Here is a 19,796-nt window from a genome sequence, read left to right as displayed (position 1 = left end):
CTCATGTCAACATGAAGTGAGTTACAATGAGTGCAGAATGAAAATTTGGAATGCTTTTGGTAATGCTGAGATGATTACAGTTTTTGGAGACATGAGCTTTGATACATGTGTGCTTTCACATGCCCATGTGCAGACTGACAGCAACAAAGACAGGGACAGAAAGATCACGTGATATACATGGAGCATGCTTCTAGGTAACCTTTCAATGCGACTCTAAGAAATGTCACTCAGAAGAAGATGCCAGTGACTCATTCCATGTGAACGCATGGTAGATGTTTCCAGCAAGGAGTGCTGAGTGGACTAAGTAAGCGGTCAGGAAGGAAAAGTGCTGAATGCAGTAACTGAGTCTTTCCTCTTACTTACGTGTCACTGTGAGGGTGGCGCTGACTTGGTCATTGCCACAGACAAATGTGTACTCTGCTGAGTCCTCGGAGCTGGTGTTCATGATGATCAGCTGGTGGAGCTTGCCCTGCACCACTATCTTGAACTTCTCACTCATCTCAATTTCTACACCGTTCTTCAGCCACATGGAAGGGACATTGAAGTGGGACACCTCACACTCGAAAGAGGCAGTTTTGGTCTCAGGCACTTCAATACTTTTCATGGTTTTTGTAATATGCAATGCTTAGGAAAAATCAGAGAGCATCTCAGTTAAACGATTTTATTTTTAAAATTAGATGGAGGGGGGAAAACCACAGATGAATGAATGCATGGGCTCTCCAAGGAGGAGTGCCATGGAGACAGTAATACTTACTCTCCACAAACAGTTTTGCTTTGCACTCCAGTTGCCCCACCACCGCTGTGTATTCCCCAGCATCCGAGGGGGCAATGTTCTGCAGCATCAGCTTGTGAACCTTCCTTTCTGAGATCATTCTGTGTTTGTCACTTGGTTTAATCTCCACATTCTTATGGAACCATTTTACTGGAACGGTGTCATGGGAAACGCTGACTTCAAAGGCTACAGTGGTATTTTCCAAGGCAGTCACATCCTTTGGTTTTTTAATGATCTTGACAGCTAATGAGGAAAATTGGAGCAATTCAGTGATATGGATAACTTACTGGCAAACATGGGCTTGCTACTTGTAAAGTCTTTCTAAGTTAACTTACTCTCCACGTGCAGTCTGGCACTGGCTCCTAGCCTTCCGAGTTTGAAGCCATACACAGACTCATCCACGATGGCACAGTTTTTAACTCTCAGAGTATAAATCGTTCCTTTGACGGAGATATCATACTTATCGTTGGATTTCAGCACAACTCCATTTTTGATCCATTGGACACCTTTGACATTAGGGTGTGTGAGCTCAACAGTGAAGACGGCATCCTGTGTCTCTGTCACTGTGAGGTTCTTCAGAGTCTTCTTAATTTTGACAGCTGAAGAGAAAGTTATGGTTGTTTTAGAAAATGTACATGACATGACCAAGGAAAAGCAGTCCTCAACAAGGTCACTGCCCAGTCATCATGCAAAAAAAAAAATGTTGCATTTATGCAGCATATCTGTTTTTAAGGACATCTTGAAGTTATTCAGGGCGATCTAGTATCCAGTTGGAAACATGTACTGTGTGATATTGTTCTATACTTGATGGGATGAAGTTTTCTTAGTCCTATACTAAAAGTTTAATAGACTGAGTGCAGAAGCGTGAAAGAATGGAGAATCAGAGTGCCTGACTTAGGTGTTTCACAGAACCTGAGAAACGGCTTCTGCATGTAAACATACCTGATGAGCAATTTTGCACCTGGTGGTGTACAGCTCAGAAATAAAGTAGAGAGAGAATTTATAAAGATTGTATGAAAGGAAGTTGATGACATCGAACATGTATATATCACTTGACTTTCATAGTGATAACAGTTAAAGAAGTAGTATGATTTATAAAGGATGTGTAGGAAAAGTCTGTTTCTATATCACTTACTTTCAACTTTGAGTTTGGCAGATGTTTTCGAGGTAGCCACCTTGTAGGTGTATTCTCCAATGTCATCTAACTTGGTGGCAGCAATGATAAGTCTCCTTTTGTGGCCATCAGATTCACTTCGGACAGCGTTACTCAGTGGTAGATGTTTGCCTTCCTTCAGCCATTCACCTTCAGAATCTGGGTTGGCAACTTCACATTCAAAAACAGCTTCCTGGGATTCAGCTACTGTCTGATCTGTGAGTGGCTTGGAGATGGCCCCTCCTTTGGATTAAGAGAAGCACAAGTGTGAATCCTCTCAAAATATTTACACAAGGAAATCTTTGCACAATTCAATATAAAATATTGAATTTAAAATTATATTGATCATTATGTGTCTAATAGGAATATCTTTACCCATATGGAGAAGGCACCACAGAAATCCTTATTTTAGGTATGTATGACTGATAACTACAGAAATTTGCAAAGCAAAAGCAACTGACAATTCAGTTAATCAAGAATAATGCATGATATACCACATGGATGGCTTTTAAGTCAATTCCTTTTCCAAAAGCATTTTGCTTGCTCTTTTAAACATTATTTTCTGGGGAAATGTTTGACATATCATTGGAAAAAATTTTTCTGAACAACTATGACATTAGAAATTCCTGTATACTAAAAATCACTGTGTTGACAAATGTCATCTTTTCTGTGACATTTTCCCCCATCTTCACACCCAAGATCCACTGGTAGAAATAATTACTGCTATAATAATTTGCTTATATATCCATTGCTCTTTAAGTTGTGAATTACTCAATAAAAATCATACTTTATTCATTTCTGTGTTCTGAGTTCCTCAATTTATCTGGCTTATAATTAGGCACTTGACAAATGTTGCATAAAATCACATAGGGGTTCATAATAATTCTTCTTTGTTTTCACACATTTGAAAACATGTGATTTATATTAAATTTATCAAAGAACAGAACTGAAATTAGATTTACAAGCATTTTCATGGTCAAATCTCTGAGGAAATATAATAAATAAAAAATGGTGGAAACTTTCATTCCAAGTAGGACACATCATCACTTTAAGACTTGCTTGAATACCAGATGTCATGGACAGCAAAACTGAACCTGAACATCACATGTGCACTTTTCAAACTGAAATTGTACGGAACCGAACAAACTAATCATGACTTCTAGATTTTCACTGACAATTGGCTTACACTTGTGATTCTTCCTGCCAAAGCTAATATTTCTGCTGAATGAGAATGATCCTATATTTACTTTGTGTCATAAGAAAAAGATATACAAACACAATAAATTTTATTTAAAAATATTCGTTTGGTTCCTAAAATGTATGAAAGAAATTTGAGATAAAAAATTTAAAGGAGCCAAAGTGCTTTAAAAAGAAATATTTAGAGTAGGCAAGTTTAAATAAATCTCCATTCAGCAAACATTCATGGATCATCCATTTGTGCAATGTATTAGAAAATACAAACAAGAGAAACAGTTTCACATTTCAGGAGACTATACTCTGGTGGGAAGAGGAAACAGGGAATAACACAAGTTTATGATAAAGGCCATGACATAGGCACACAGGAAATGATTGTGGGGTGAAGAAAGGAAGAGATTCTACACAAATGGGGAGATTAAGGGAGGTCCCTTGGAGATGACATCTGAGGTAGGTCTGGAAGAATACTTAGAATTTAGGCTGCTGGGGAAAGTGTCCATGGTTCCACTGGCTTAGAGAACAGCCTAAGCAGAGGCATGGAAGTAGGAAGCTGATGGGAGTGAATGGGGAAATGGACAGTGATTTCTAAAATTTAAACAACCACTCCACACAAGAACTTAGGTCATAGATGCACCAACCTGCCACAGTAAGCTTTCCAGATGTCATATTTTCCCCAGCATAAAATGTATATTTTCCTTCATCATCTTTCATCATATTTAAAACCGTCAACTTATATATTTTTCCATGAGCTTCAATTTTGTATTTAGAACTGGGTTTAATTTCCTTGTCCTTAAAATTCCACAAGACATCAATTCCTGAGTGGCTCAGCTCAACCTCAAAGACCACGTTTTGAGTTTCTGTACAGGTAAGGTCACGAAGACCTCTGATAATTTTAATTTCTGTGGAAAAATAATCAATTGGTTATTGTTACACTGGGAAAGTACAATGCTCAAAATAATGCTTAGTTGAGTGGAATGCTACTGACTTTCTACTGAAAGGTTACAGCTGGTTTCAACTCTGCCAACCATAAGCTTGTAAGGTCCTTCATCTGAAGCATGAGTTCGGTTGATCACCAGTCTCTGCTTTGTGCCTTTGACAATGGCATGCACACGGTCATCAGGCTTGATTTGTTCATCATTTAAGAACCATTTAACAGATGTCACATCAGGGACCGAGACCTTACATTCCAGCACCGCTTTGGTACCCTCAAGCACATTGACATCTTTCAGAGGTGTTATCACATCAACACCTACAAAATACATACACAAAAGAATCATGAATACAGATTTTATCTAATATGTCTGCTCATTAAAGGCCTTCACCTCACTTTCAATGGAAGCATAACGCTAAGTAGCACTCACTATAGACAGAGACACGTCCACTGGTGGACAGTCCAAGGGCTGGAATAGTGAAGGAGTAATTTCCAGCATCTTCCTTAGTCATGTCTTCAATGAGAAGCATATGGGAATGTTTGTCTATCACAATGTGAACTCTGTCACTAGATTGCACTTCTTGGCCATCTTTCATCCAGACGCCTTCCACGTTTTCTAAGGAGACTTTGACTTCAAGCTGGACAATGTCACCCTCACAGACTTTTTGATCGCTAAGTCCTTGTAAGATAGCAATAGGGCGGGCTGTAAAATAAAAGCGAATAAAAGGTCATGATCATTTTTATCAATATACTCCAGTAATGCTCACCGTAGGCTGACAAGAATGGGAAGACTTACGTCTCATCTTCAGTTTACAGGTTGTCTTTTTCCCATCAACGACAAAGCTGTATTCTCCCTGGTCCTCTTTGGTGACATCCTTGACTGTGAGGTTCTGACGTCCACGGCGAGATGTAATTGTATACTTGCCATTGGATTTAAGCTCCACGTTATTATGATACCATTTGCCTTCTATATTTTCTGGAGATACAATACACTCTAGTTCTCCTGAAAATGATTCGGGAACTTCTATATCTTCAAGTTCTTTCACAAACTCAACAACTGCACCTGAAGTATAAGAAAACACATAAATTACTTTCTCTGGAGACTCATGCATCTAGTCTTAGGATCCAGACAACACCTTGAATATCTCTTATCTCCCCCACACTGTCAGCAATATTCTTAACTTCTACCTGAAGTCACATTGAGAAATAAATTTTCAATAAAAATGACTTATTCTAACTTTAAATTATTTTCAAGCCATAGAACTATGTTTCAATAAAGTTTTTAAAAATAATATTGTCCCTTTAAAATACAAATTGCCAAAATTCTTTTTTTTTTTTTTGACAGGCAGAGTTAGACAGTGAGAGAGAGAGAGAGAGAAAGGTCTTCCTTTTCCGTTGGTTCACCCCCCAAATGGCCGCTATGGCCAGCATGCTGTGCCGATCCGAAGCCAGGAGCCAGGTGCTTCCTCCTGGTCTCCCATGCGGGTGCAGGGCCCAAGCACCTGGGCCATCCTCCACTGCTTTCCCGGGCCACAGCAGAGGAGCAACCAGGACAGAATCTGGCGCCCCAACTGGGACTAGAACTCGGGGTTCTGGTGCCACAGGTGGAGGATTAGCCAAGTGAGCCGTGGCACCGGGCACCAATATTCTTAATGAGGAATATAGCATGTGTGATTCTTGCCCTAAAGTTTAATTCCCAAAGAATTCCTTTTAAGAAAACAAAGTGACATATCGACTTTAATCACATACTAAGGTTGACTGTAAATTTTAAGTAAATAACATCATCATCTTTTTACCTTCAACAATAAGTTTAGCTGTTGTCTTGATATTTTCATCTTCTACAAGTACACAGCTGTAGTCTTCAGCGTCCGATGTGTCGATGGTGAGCACAGACAGGAAGTGCACCTTTCTATCAGAGTGCATCCTGTATTTGTCTCCTTCGTGAATCTCCACACCGTCTTTATACCATTTCACTTTGACAAACGGCTCTGAAGTTTCACATTCAAAGGTTGCCATGGTGTCTTTTTCCTTAGCAACAACATCTTGTAATTCTTGTGTGAAATTGATCAATTGCTTGGCTACAAAAAAAAAAAAAAAAAAAGAAAAAGAAAAAGAAAATCACGTTGTATTAAATTTCAGCCACAATGGGAGGAACAGAACAGAACAACAGGAAGAAATACTCTAGGGGATATTCAGACACCTGGAGATTGGCCTATGACATGAAGGATTCAAATTACCTTGGACAAGTAAGAATGCATGACTTGAGGTTTCCCCAGCGATATTGATGGCCTTTACCATGATGCTGGCAGAGTCCTCGGCAGTCACATCCCTTATGACCAACTCACACACGTTGTCTTCCGGCCAGTACCAGTAGATTCGGTCGGAACGCTCAATTTTTACACCATTTTTATACCATTCACATTCAGGGTCTGGTTTCCCAACGACTCTAACGCGGAAGTGAGCATCAGACCCTTGGCCCACTGTCTGGCTTTGGATTCTTTCAAAGATTTTGGGGGCCTCCATGCTAGGACTTAGTTCAATTTTGTCAGGTTTGAAAGATGGAATAGTGATTTTGCCTTCTTCAGCAAGGGCTTTCTTCTCCTCTTCGGTTAGCTCTTTGGTCCAGTGGAGAAGTTCATCTTTCGTCTTCTTTAGGAGCTCCTCATAGGACTCATCCTTCTTGCGAGACTTCAGCTCCACAGCGGTGATGGCTTCGTAATAGCCCTCCTCCGTCCTGCGCTTGAACTTGCTGCGCAGCTCTTCTGACTCTTCAGACACCTTTTCGTGGGTAATTCTCTCAGCCCTCTTCAGCTTCACGACTTCTTTGGTTTCAGAGGTGTCCACAGGTCTGTCTACTTTTTGTACTTCAAACTGAAGTTTTCCTGATTCATGGATGTGAAACTCAGGCTTTGGTTCAGGGGCTCGCCTAAGGACAGATCTAAAATCTTCCCTCTGTTGGATCTCAAGTTTCACTTTGTGCTCTATGACACCCTCAGGATTTTCTGCGGTGACCTTGACTTCACCTGTGTCATAAGATTTGCAGTCCACAATGTCCAGATAATGAATACCATCATAACGAACTCGGAACCGTTTGCTTTTGCGGATGAGCTGTCCGTTGAGGTACCAGTTGAGCTTGGGCTGAGGGTAGCCTGTAACTCGGCATCGGAACCTAGCTGTCTCGCCTTCAAGTACTCTTACTGGCTCTGGGTACAAGACAATGTCTGGCTTTTGCTTTTCTTTTTGATCTGCGGTTACACCGGTCAGTGCACCTTCGTGAGCCATTCGCTCTAATTCTTCAATTCTCTGTAAGCCTTTCCTCCCCTCAGGCAACTGAGACTCTTCCACGAGACTTTTCTCATCTTTCACAATCAGGGTAGCAGAGGTGTGATCTGTTCCGTATTTGTTCGTGGCTCTGCAAGTAATGACGCCGCTGTCTCTAGAATATGCGACTCCGTAATCAAGGCTGCAGTACCCAAATTCATTGATCATACGGAGCCTGTTGGCTGCTTCCAGTGGCTTTCCATCATGGAGCCATTCCACCACCATTGTAGGATCACCAATTGGTGTTAGCCTGCATTCAAAGTGGGCCGGACCAAAGCGCTTAAGTCTTAAGGAAGAGAGTTTTTTCTTGAAAAATGGCTTCTGTTGTTTCTCTTTGTCATAGAGGTCACCCTCTTCCCACTGTTCTTGACCATATCGCAAATGGAGGGGTTCCAGTTCTGGGGCTGCAATCTCCTTTGCTCTGTATGTCCCTCGTGGGATGATGAGTCTTCTCTCCGGTTCAGGCTCTGCAAACTCAACTTCAACATTTACTTTGCATCGTGTAGTGTCTCGGCCAGCCTTATTGATAGCAGTCGCAGTATACCACGCAGAATCTTGGCTGACAGTGGAATCGATTTTAAGGGCAGCTTGTCCCTTAGTTCCTTCAATTCTACAAAAAGAGAGGGGAAAATCAATATAGAAGTACAGTGCTTCCTTGGTTATGGGATTTGTATAATAAGCTTAGGTTTATTATTTACAAACATGCTTACATGATTTTTGGGTATTTATGTGGCACAATGATGTCACTGTTTTTCAACCAAACAATATCAGGGTTGGGATTACCCGTCGCTCTGACTTTCATTTCAAGTCGGGCACCTTCCTTTACATTGACATTTTTCAGTTTTTCCACAAACACTGGTTTCACCTGATGTTCCACAGCTGAAGAAGAAAGGTCACGGTTGAGAATGGGGATGAAATACCTGACAAAACCCAAGTGATAGGTCATCTATTTATTGTTTTTTTACCTTCCACAGTTAAAATCACTGAAATTGTAGATTTGCCTGCCCGATTTTGGGCAACCACGGTCCATTCCCCAGAATCGCTGGGTGTGGCAGGGACAATAATCAGTGACTGGGTACCATCTTCTTTAATGACTACTTTATGGGTATAGTCATTGACAACTTGCTGGCCTGTCAAAGATAAGTGAAACAGAAAACATATTTAAAAAAATAGTTTTCAAAAAGCTTTGGACATAAACATGAGTTGTTTTTTGTTTTTTGTTTTTCATTTAATGGGTCATGAGCAAAACCTGATGACAATTACCATTATGAAACCAGAAGGTCTCCGGCATAGGTCTACCCACAACTTTTAAGTCAAATCTTGCACTTTGACCTTCTAGACATTTGAAAGAAGTGGGTTTTAACACAAAAACTGGCTTGTACAGTCTTTCCAGTTGTGACTCATCTGTTTCCTCCAGCCTGCGTCCAGGCGACATTCGCGCAGGGGACATCCTGGCAGGAGACATGCGTATGGGAGACCTGCTTACTGACCGTGGAGAAACAGATCTGGAAAAGAGGGGTAAATCAGAACATTCCCATGAAGCATACGAAAACTCAGCAAAATAAACCCCTGTCTTATTCATTAATATTACTGCCAATTTTTCTTCTTGCTGATAACAGAAGGCAACTCAAGCTCCTTGGGACTGACAACAAAGTATATTATTACTATCCCCAAAGCTGTATGTTTCTTACATTCTCACTCTGGTCAGTAGTCACTCAACATACCCAAGTACTCGGGTTCAAACTCTTGGAGCAATCTTTAACGCTATCTTTTACTCCTCACTTGGATTTAATTAGTCACCTTACCTTTGTGATTCAACTACTAAAACTTCTTAATAAATGTTAAAGAAACTAAAGGATAAAAATCACAGAAAAAGAAGCAAACACTTTCTTAATAGGAGTGGCAGAAAACATAAAAATCTTATTTGGAAACAAAATGAAACAAAACTATCACACACTGCATCTACACTGGCTTGAGCCTTCCATGCTAGCACTACCATTTCTAGGCTGCCTAAATTAAGGCAATTTCTCTAGGCTACCAGAGCCTCAGTGTTCCTATTTCCTCAGTGTTCTAGTAGTCCCTACATTTAAGAGTTGTTGTATAAACTAATGAAAACATTAGCCATGACACTAAAAAATGCATAATATGTTACACTAACGAAAATTCTTTGCAAGAATGAACTTGTGGCAATTATTAGCATTGCCAATGCTGAGTCTCTTGGTTCTCTCAGTCTGATTTTTCTCTCTCACAATAGTAATTTGCTACTAGAGTAGCTGATGTTTTAAAATAATGTAAATACTGCACGACCCAAATTATAACAAGTCTTACCGGATTCTGCTCACTGGCTCTGGTGTGGGTATGTAAGTTGGAGCTCCAAGAGGTGCAGCGGGCTCCACATACAACTTCCCCGAGCAGATTGCATTTCCTTTAATGTTGCTGGCAAATGCAGTGTAGATGCCTTCATCTTCCGGAAGGACAACAGGTATGCGCAGGCTGGCTCTGCCATCTTGTAGGAAGTCCATTTGGTATCTCTCTCCAGGTTTGATACGCTTGCCATCTTTGTACCATGCAATCTGTAAAGAATACCAGGCTAAGTGAACACAATTCAGATAAAATAGTTATCTTGTAACTTAATTTGCTTCTTGTGGCATGTGATAAACGGTCGTGTTATATACCTTGGGCAATGGATAGCCAGACATTTTGCAATGAAAAGTGACACCCATCCCCTCAAGAATTCTGTAGTTCTTGATTCTTAATTCAAAGCCAGATTCAATGGCTTCAGATTCAGAAATGTCAACTGCCATCTTTTCTTCTCCATCTTCTTCAAGAAGTTCTTCTAATGTAGTCTTTATTATTCTGTATTCAATTTCTTTAATGAGTCTCTCTTCAAAGGAAGAAATATGGAATTCCTATGCAGTAAAAAGATGACATTTGTTAAAAAAGATACATACTCACTGATCGAAATTCTTTAAGAATGCATGAGTTTCAGAGCTAAGGGCTGGATGATGTTTTAGATTAGGAAATGAATCCAGAGATCCTCTAAGAGTAAGGTTATATTTGAGATGTTCATCACACAGATGAAAGGATCTCAGCAACCATGAACTTGGTTATGATGACATTTGTCTTTGCCTGAAAATAATATGTGGTGCTATTTCTAAAGTCGTATCTTGCTGTGTATATGAAATACTTCTTCTTCGTGTCACAGGTGTAACATGTCATGAAGATTAAGTAAAGTTGTCAGCAGTGAAATTATACCTTGTCATATTTGTCTAACTCTGACCCTATCAATTGAAAATGAAAACATCAAACAAAAAAAGGTACATTATGGAAGGAAAGTATAATTTATGAGATGTTTTATGTGGTCAGTATACTCACCTGGTCTTCCACAAATGTTCTAACCATTACAGTATCTTTGGCCATCTTCTTCCTAATTAAGGCCTGTTCTTTTTCATACTCTTTTTCATACTCAGAGTATACAAATCCAGGTGCTATTTCTCCAACTTTGGGTTCTTGAACAAATGCAGTCATTTGTGTCTGGTAAAGCATTTCTTGCTGGGACTTCATTAGTGATTCATACTCAGCTAGGAGTTAAGAACATAAGTTAATTTTTAATATTCCTATTAGAAATAATTCATGCCACTATTCATTCAGGCAAGCCCTATGCTAGGGAAAGCTAATAATCAAAAAACCAGATTTTCCAAATTTCTGTTATCAAAATGTTCAGCAAATATTTGTTAGATTGAATTTCAAAACCAACTGCAACTAGCCACTATTGTTGCAGAAATTTTTTTCTATCAGCAGCCAGCCCTTTGTGATCTATCCTAGCGATCTTCCTAATTTGCTGTGTGGTTTTTAGCATCTTTTAACTTTCTGAATCTTAAGTGCTTTATCTGTTAAATGAGGATAATATCCCAACTTCTTCCACTATGCTGTACAGATCGAATGAGACAGAGTATGGCATGGTCCACTTTAAATAGCTAGCAGAGATCATGGTGACCCACAGATATATCTTGCTTGGCATGAATGCGGTTACGTTGTACTTTTTCAAATCATGAACATGAAAATCTGGATTTACAGCTTGTATTTAAAACACTGGACCCTAGTAACACTGAGCTTGGTGTGCCCTTGTGGTGGAGGGCAGGGGAGCTCCTGGCTCCCTGAGGCAGGCACACACCCTCCAGTTTCCCACTGCTTGCACTGTGCTCTCTAGTGTCCCCTTCCTGTGCTAGAGGGGCAACTAGACTCAATCTCTGCACCTTCAGAGGGAAAGATCGGTGCCACCCATCACCAAGCAGAAACTACTGCCGTAATTCAGGACTTCAACATCAATATGGCTTTTGAAACCACACTGTCTAGAACATTTCCTTCATAGCTGGAGCCAAGGGAGGCAGGCGGAGTATCAGAGCCGGGACACTGCAACAGGGCTTTCAGCAAACGCAGGCCGCAGCTGCTTCCCTGAATTCCAGTTCCCATCATGCACCCAGGGGCCACTGTGACTCCCCCGTACCTTCTTCAAGCAAGGAAGCAGATGCAGAGGTTTCTCCGTGCTTGTTACGAATAACAATAGTGTATTCTCCAGCGTCATCAGCAAAAGTCATAGAAATCACCAGTTTACATTCACCAGTTTGTTTGTTGTAACTCACTTTGTACCTTTATGGAAAAGAACAAATAAGCATTCATAAGAAACTTATTTGAGTAAGAGAACTGGACTTATTTGTGAATGGATCTGTAGAACAAAATTCTAAACACGGAACTCAGCTCATCCATAGAATATGAGACTGCTGAACATTTAGGGAAATGCATGAACTTAAGACATGAGGACTGAACATTCAGATGTTCATTTAAAAGAATGTTCATGTACTCTTTCAAATAAATTATAGAATATAAGACTGCTGGGATCACACAAATGGAAATTAGTAGTATCGGTGTTTATGCAAATGGTGAGATCAGTTAAACAATAAATACTTTGTCTTTGTTCAGTATGTACTTGAAGATCAAATGAAAATCAAAACAATAAATTCCTTATCAGGCCTCTAGTACACCATATTTCTTATTAAGATATGACATCTACATTTTTAAAGATTTGTTTATTTGAAAGGCAGAGTGAGAAAAAGAGATAAAGAGACAGAGAAATGTTCCATCTGATAGCTCACTCTTCAAATGGCCACAGCAACTGAGGCAGAGCCAGGTGGCAGCTAGGAGCCAGGAACTCCATCTGGGTGTCCCATGGGGGTGGAAGGGGCCCAAGGACTTGCAACATTGTCTGCTGCCTCCTGGGCACATTAGCAAGAAGCTGGATTGGAAATGCAGAGTAGCAGGGACTTGAACTGGCACTCAGATATGGGACATGGGCATCCCAAACAGCAGTTTAGCCAGCTGTACCACAACACCTACTCCAGCACCTACATTGTTAAATCTAAAAATCAGGCTGCCCTTTTTTAGCCTTGAGTTGCAGGAAAGTCAGAGTTAAATTTTATATTCAATTGCAGAAATTTTATTAACATAAATTTTTCATAACTAGCTTTCTTCTGTATTACATGCCCCCCTATTCTTTTTTCTTTTAGTGACTTAATTATTTTTTTATGCATGATATCTTTATTATCTTAGCAAAAGGGAAAAATCTTCAAGTCACAATATACAGAGAATAAGAGGTAAGTTATAAAAGTGAGTGACTTAATTATTATATGCTTTTATTAAAAGTTGTCTCAAATGCTTTCAGGGAGAGAGAACATGTGTGGATAAAAGTCCACACTACTTTTTCTATTTCACTGGCACAATCAAAGAATTAAAGTAGAATATAAAGAAATACATCTCCCATCCACTTTTGTTATATAGCTTTATCTCTCTAAAAGTTGCATATAAATATGTGCAAATGCCTCAAAATAAGCTATGAAGCCTTCACAACAAAAGAGCCTGCATTCAGAGGTTGGTAGGCTAGTAACTTCTACTTCTCGCTCATCTCCATATACATACTATAAAAACTGTAGGGCACACTGTGACTCAGCCATCAAGATACCTGTATCCAGTGGTTAGAGGAACACCAGATTTTTTCCAGTAGACGTGGGGCTTGGGGTTGCCACCAATCTGGCACTCAAACACAACGCTCCCACCTTCCACCAGTTTCTGGACCACTGGTTTTGTAATAAAGAAGGGTGCAGCAGGTTCCCCGGGCATCGCTTGTTCCTCTGTGATAGTGGTATCCGTCATTACCACATCTCTTGACTCAACAAAGCTGCAAAGATCATTTCCTTCACGTTAGCTTCTGGATTGCAATTTGCCAATACAGAGTCAAAACTGTGTTAAAACAGCATCTAACTAGCAAAAAAGTAGTTTACCGTTTCTCTTCTGTGGTCAGTTTCTCAGCCACAGTTGTTTCCTTTTCAAACTCTTCTGACACTAGAAGACAAAAAAAAAGGTTCTCATTCAAGTCAGGTTTTTAGTCTGCTCCATTAGTGACCCCTGCTTAGCAACAACAGTGCTGTGAGCCCCATAATATAACCCCCAATTCCAAAAGAGGACCCTGATGGGAAGTACGCAAAAACCGTATCATGAGCCGAGTGTTGACCGAGAGTTGGACACGTGTTAGGACTGTGGGAGTGGCCACCGACCCTGTACTGCCAGATAGCAGGATGTGCTGACAGTTCCGGCCTCATTCACAGCACTGCAAGTGAATCGCCCACTGTCTTCAGCGAAGGCTTCGCGAATCATTAGGCGAGCAATCCCACTCTGGAAGGTGATCTGGAAATCAATGGAACTTTCGATCTGGTAGTCTTCTCTGTACCATGTCACCGTTGGGGATGGGTATCCGGAGATGTGGCACTCCAAGGTGACAGATTCACCTTCTATGACCGTCATGTTTTTCAAGCCCTAAAAACAGAAAATAACGATATGCATGCATATTCATTAATTATTAGTACATGTGCAATAACAAAAGTGAGGCTTGAGCCTGCACATTTTAAGTGCTACAAAATGGCCTTTAACCAGGGCTCCAGAAATATTATTAAAGAGACTTTCTTGGAAATTGGAATATTCCCAATTTGAAATCAATACAAGGCATTTCCAAGTCCCTACAGTAAAACTGTAATAATATCATGTAATAGGGAAACTGTGCACCTTCGGTAGTCTAATATATTCAAATCCTAATGAAACTGAAAGGTATAGTAATAAATATTTGCCTATTTAGCAAATATTTTTTATGTTAACCCCTGTTGGAATCAATCCATCTTACTCAGGGTTTCTCCTTCTGTTATGGTGCTTATCATTTTCTATATTTTGTTATACTTATTTCTCTACTGGCAAGGCAAAGACTTCAAAGTGATCTGTATTGGTCTTTATAGCTCCATATTTCCTGAAATAATGCTTTGCACACATTAGAAAGTTGAATACACGAATGATGGTTGCCACACAGAGTCCTTTTTTTTTTTTACCAAATAGTGCATGACCTTAAAATTAGCATTTGTAAACTCCCTGATGCCATTGTTGGATGGGGGAAGGACTTTGTGCAGCTGGCTCTCTCAAACAGGTATTAAAGTGATTCGGACCAAGCAGGAAAAGAATTCAACAGGACCAACTTCACTCACCGAGACTAAGGTTGGTGGAGTAACAGGGATTTCAGCAGGGGCAGGTACTCTTGCCATTTCTGTTACCTGCAATTTTTAACAAAGGATGTTACAAGGTGACCATGAAATTGGGAGAAATTTCATAAACTCTTAGCACACATAAAATCATAAAAAAATTAGTTTTGGGAAAAAAGGCCTCCGACCCATCCATACCCAACAGAATCAAGTTTGAGCATGGTAAAGAATACGGGCAACCCTCCTGTGTGCTTCTTCCATGGTGGAAGCAATGGGAGTGGGCGAAGAAGCAGCTCACGAGCCCGTGACCGACCTTGGCTTCCCGCCCGTGCAGTACTTCCAGGCGCTCCTCGCGCACGGCGCTGCCGGTGATGCTCACCCCCACTTCCTTTTTCACTTCAATGCCAGCTTGACTCTTGTACGTGTCTGGGGTGGCGGCGAAGGGGAACTGTGGTGAGGGGGTGGGCTCTGCCCGTACTCTCGCCTCTGCAGGCTTCACGGTAGGAGCCTTCACCGATTTGGTGATCTTCTGAGCAGAAGACGTGGCTGACAACTCTTTTTGTAACGTGGCAATAGCACTACCGGCTATTGACGCCTAAATGGAAAGGAAGGCGGAAACGAAAGTCACTTCTCTGTCGTCCAAGTCAGAAGTGCTTTGCCGCTAGTCCTCCTGTGCTAGTCTGAGTCTCTTTCCTCCATGGTACTTTTTTTTTTTTATGCTTTCATCATCACTAATGAACGTCAGAGATAAACCAATTAGAAAACTCCTGGTCATTCCTGCTCGTTTGTAAGACAGATTTTTAAAATCTGAAGGGTTAAGAACTCCTTATTTTACAGCTTTTATCATAAAAGGACTGAAGATCTTCTACAGCTCAGTCATAAATTTTCACCTAACCATTCCCCAATGCTGCATTTGAAACACTGTGGATAACACAACGTCAAGAAATTACTTTGTAAATTTCCTGAGAACTAGTTTGAACTAGCGCTTCAGGATTTAAACCACTAATCCACATGAAAAGTAAAAATATAGACATTCAGAAAAATATTTGAAAGTTTTCCTTACTATTTTTGTTCCATAGGCGTCTATGGTTGCTTGATATCAGTGATAATTTGAGATTGTCTCAAACATAGACATTGTATGTACTTTACAATTCTTTGAAAACATAAAGTTTGAAATCTGTGTCTTAAAATTGAATATACAAAGAGCAATAGTCACTAGTTTTGAGAGCTATGACATGCTGCCAGCTTGCTAAGGCATTGACACATATTTTACACGTATTTTCACTGTCCCCTGATGACAGAGCTGATAAAGGGCAAAGGTAAGACACTTGTGCAGGCCTGCTCAATTCCAGTAGTCCAACGCAAAAACCATACAACATATCTCTCCATGTTGCTGTATTGTGCACCTGCATTTATGATTTCTTAATAGTCTTTCTCTTAAGTGAAATACATTCACAGCTGAGTAAGCCTGAAATGTCTCATAACGTAAGGAAAACCAGCGTGTGATACACAACCTTTTACAGGGTCATTGGAACAATAGTCATCAAAGCACTTGGGTTTGAGCTATCGCTGAAATGGGAAGCAGGAAAAAGCCTTCATGGACTCCTGTGTCCTCAGAGGTGCAAGACAGCCACCTGTTCTTCTAGGCTCACCTTCCTGGGCAAGCTTCAGAGCCCAAACCATAGGCGCATCTGAGCCCACCATGGATCCAAACGGACCTCATCAGAAAGAGGGCTGCATTGGCCTGCCCCAAAGATACCTCCTATTACACTTTAGATTTTTATTTCCTTTGAGCTAAACACTTCCTTCCATGCTCTTTAACTTCTTACCTCATATCCATGTTCTGTCTTAGGAACAGAAATTTTTGAAACGGTAAAGTGAGGGCTTGCTGTGCGGGGACGTTTATCCACATGGACTAATCTTTCACTTGTTACATCTGTAGTTTTCTTGATCTGCAATGAAATGAAACTCAGTGACACCACTACTCACCAAGAGAGCACAGAAGTTCTGGTTGCTTTCCCACGAAGGGATGCGGCAGGGGTTGGGGGAATCCATAGCTATAGACTCACCTGTGATGATATGTGCATTCCCACTTGTTCAGTAGTTTTGATATGAGTCTCAGAAGGAGCCTGAATCACTACAGGCTTGACTGCTTTAGGGACAACGTGGGGTTCTGAAGCTGGACGCTTGGGATGCTCAGCTACCTTTGTGGCAGAAATGTGTTCCTTGTATCCATACTCCAGGGTGGTCTGCTGAGCGTACGAATCTTCAGGAAGCCCGGGTTCTCTGGGCTCTCTAACACGGGCCTGGTCTACTGCAGCGACAACTGTAGCTACAGCTTCAGCCTTTTTCCCAACGCCCACCTGGAGGCAAGGTTTTCAGAATTAATTCACAGCAATGTCACAGTCAGGCTGAGAAATCCCCCAGGCATAGCCTCCTGGAAAATCTCCTCCCAGTCAGTCAGAACACAAAATGCCTAAAGGCACGATGGGTAGGTAGATGACATTGTGGTATACGGCAATGTTAGCATGTCCAGAAATGTAACTCAGAAATGCTTTCTGGAACTTAATATTTCAATGATTGTTATATTGCATAAACATGTTAAGATACATTGTTTACATCTGTTTAATTATATTAGACATTTAATCACACAGACACAACATAAGACAATATGTATATACAGTTATAAGATCGAGTATTTCTAGTAATCTATCCAGGTAGACAGTCAACTAGTAATTGGAAAGTCAGATTTTTGGGGTGGTTATCTTCACTGATTATTTTTATTATCTTGTCGATCATTAAGTCTGGTGTTGGTGCAGCGATGGCAGTCATAAAATGTTGCTCAGTTACCATCCTCCTTCTATCCAGAAAAATCAGTTGCCACAGAGTTACACAGCTGCATGCAAATCTGAGCTAACACGAAAGCTCATACACAGAATGAGTGTGTGAATTTATTTATGATTCCCTGGGGATACGATTTGCTCAATCTACTAGAATGTATCTCTTTTAAAACACATAAATGAAAATATTATGATTAAAATGAAAGTATTAGCGTGTTTGGATTCAAGACAATAACCTTTAACATTGAAGTTCAATTTAGTTTCAATATTACTAAGAGTTAAAGTGAATAAGGAAACAAATATTATTTTCTCATTTCTATGAATCTGATTAGCACAAATGGGAATACAATTTACAAAGGAATTTCTCTTTTAAAGTAAGCAAAGCAGTCCAAGTGCCTTACATATTGTGATTCTCTGCAGTACTTGGAAATAGTATATCACAAAGATCACATGGCCATGTAAGTCTAGAATGTTAATATTTTTCTTTTCTACTGCTATAAATAGAATCCAGGTTGCCTCTGAAATATTTTTCAAATATGTCATATGAATATCCTTTAAAATAGTTCTCTGAATCCTCTAAAAAATAAATAAGGTTATTTTCTGAGATGGAATTGGGCCTTTGGTGATCATGGGCTTTATCCAGTGTCTCTTTCGAGGAAACCGCAAACAATCTGATCTGCTTTGAAGGATTGCAAATGCCATCTGCACTTAAATTGCATTTTAGAAGAAACTAGAAAACTCACGATGGAAGTTAAGTTTGTCCATTTGTTTTCTAAGCTATCAGCTGACTTTAATTTTATAAATGATTTAAAATGTTAATACCTTTGATGGCTAACATTAATATAAATGTGTATTACTTTCCTGGTAGAGTAATTGATTACAAATTGATTACATTTGTGTATAATCTCATTTGTGTCTTCAACAAGATAGTCATGTTTTAGTTCTACTTATTTAACAATGAGAAAACTTAGTTTTAGAGAAATTGTCATATGACTAAAAACTCACACATCTGAAATATGTAAATTTTGTTCTTAATTTAAAACCTATGGAAAACTTAATTAGGGTAGTATACTTTAAAATGAGGTAGTAGCTAATTTCTGTTAAATTTATGTATATAAAATTTATGTACATATGCTGTTTAGTGGAAACTACTAATCAATACGCAACACTGATACCTGCCTTTACATTTCAGTGGGCTCTAATATCCTTCATATTTTAGAAGCTACAGAAGTAGGAAGATGAATTGGATTACGTGATCCCAAATCATACAGCTATATGCTCAGAATTAATTCAAATATCCAAAGAAAAGTGTTATTTAATCTGGTTTTTCAAAACTAGAAATGCTGACTACTCTCTGGAGGACTCGGATGGAATCTAATCATGTCTAATGTTTGGCTGATCAGTTAAGCGATTAAATGGATGATGACGGATGAGGAGTTATGAGAGCTGATGATGAAATGGGATGAAGCAACGGTTTTCACCTCCACAGCCTCAGTTTTCACCTCCTCTTGGAAAAGATGTGTCTGTTCTTGCTTAAGAGCAAATCCTTCTGTAGCCTTTGGCAATGTGGCTGGTTCAGTAGGTTTTGCAGTGGTAACAATTACCTTAGGTATAAACATATTTTTTCAGCTTCCATCCTTAGCTAATACTTAATAACATAAATATGGTAGTCAAAATATGTGGTTCAGAACTGAAGCAAAAAGTAAAAGACACTCTTGTTCCATAGTGGAATTGCTGTCATCCGTGAGACTCCTAAAAGCCCGACTTGTCACTGTATATTAGATTTGGGTAAAGGTTTTTTAAATTTTAACCTAATCATGTATTAGTGGTGAGTGTTTAGTCTAGAGGGTAAGATGCTGGCTAGGAAGGCCATGTCCTATATTGGAGTGCCTGCATTTGAATCCTAGCTCTGACTCCCGACTCCAGCTTCCTGCTAATGTAGACCCTGGGAGGCTGTGGTGGAGACACAGCAATTGAGGTCCCATCACCCACATAGGAGACCTGTATTGAG

The 19,796-nt window shown here is 39.9% G+C and overlaps 1 protein-coding gene across 50 annotated transcripts in view; it reads right to left on the bottom strand.

The window, feature by feature from the left end:
* The window catches only part of TTN (titin), a 272,404-nt gene that overhangs the window by 233,312 nt on the left and 19,296 nt on the right, over window positions 1-19,796 (bottom strand). For all 50 annotated transcript variants that reach the window (XM_070070523.2, XM_070070550.2, XM_070070524.2 and 47 more), the window contains 24 exons: window positions 17,015-17,308; window positions 16,775-16,897; window positions 15,259-15,540; window positions 14,952-15,017; window positions 13,980-14,238; window positions 13,707-13,767; window positions 13,388-13,603; window positions 11,879-12,021; window positions 10,747-10,952; window positions 10,047-10,280; window positions 9,700-9,944; window positions 8,635-8,876; window positions 8,337-8,501; window positions 8,082-8,250; window positions 6,288-7,981; window positions 5,847-6,128; window positions 4,847-5,113; window positions 4,481-4,753; window positions 4,105-4,368; window positions 3,758-4,018; window positions 1,908-2,168; window positions 1,108-1,371; window positions 755-1,015; window positions 364-624 (listed from right to left, as the gene is read on the bottom strand). In XM_070070523.2, the coding sequence (XP_069926624.2) occupies window positions 364-624; window positions 755-1,015; window positions 1,108-1,371; window positions 1,908-2,168; window positions 3,758-4,018; window positions 4,105-4,368; window positions 4,481-4,753; window positions 4,847-5,113; window positions 5,847-6,128; window positions 6,288-7,981; window positions 8,082-8,250; window positions 8,337-8,501; window positions 8,635-8,876; window positions 9,700-9,944; window positions 10,047-10,280; window positions 10,747-10,952; window positions 11,879-12,021; window positions 13,388-13,603; window positions 13,707-13,767; window positions 13,980-14,238; window positions 14,952-15,017; window positions 15,259-15,540; window positions 16,775-16,897; window positions 17,015-17,308 (6,793 nt within the window). The remainder of the gene's footprint in view (window positions 1-363; window positions 625-754; window positions 1,016-1,107; window positions 1,372-1,907; window positions 2,169-3,757; window positions 4,019-4,104; window positions 4,369-4,480; window positions 4,754-4,846; window positions 5,114-5,846; window positions 6,129-6,287; window positions 7,982-8,081; window positions 8,251-8,336; window positions 8,502-8,634; window positions 8,877-9,699; window positions 9,945-10,046; window positions 10,281-10,746; window positions 10,953-11,878; window positions 12,022-13,387; window positions 13,604-13,706; window positions 13,768-13,979; window positions 14,239-14,951; window positions 15,018-15,258; window positions 15,541-16,774; window positions 16,898-17,014; window positions 17,309-19,796) is intronic.

This window comes from Oryctolagus cuniculus, chromosome 3 (assembly GCF_051225735.1).
Source record: "Oryctolagus cuniculus isolate XC-2025 breed Fujian yellow rabbit chromosome 3, ASM5122573v1, whole genome shotgun sequence".
NCBI classification, from domain to species: domain Eukaryota; kingdom Metazoa; phylum Chordata; class Mammalia; order Lagomorpha; family Leporidae; genus Oryctolagus; species Oryctolagus cuniculus.
This window is presented reverse-complemented; position numbering and strand designations above follow the sequence as displayed.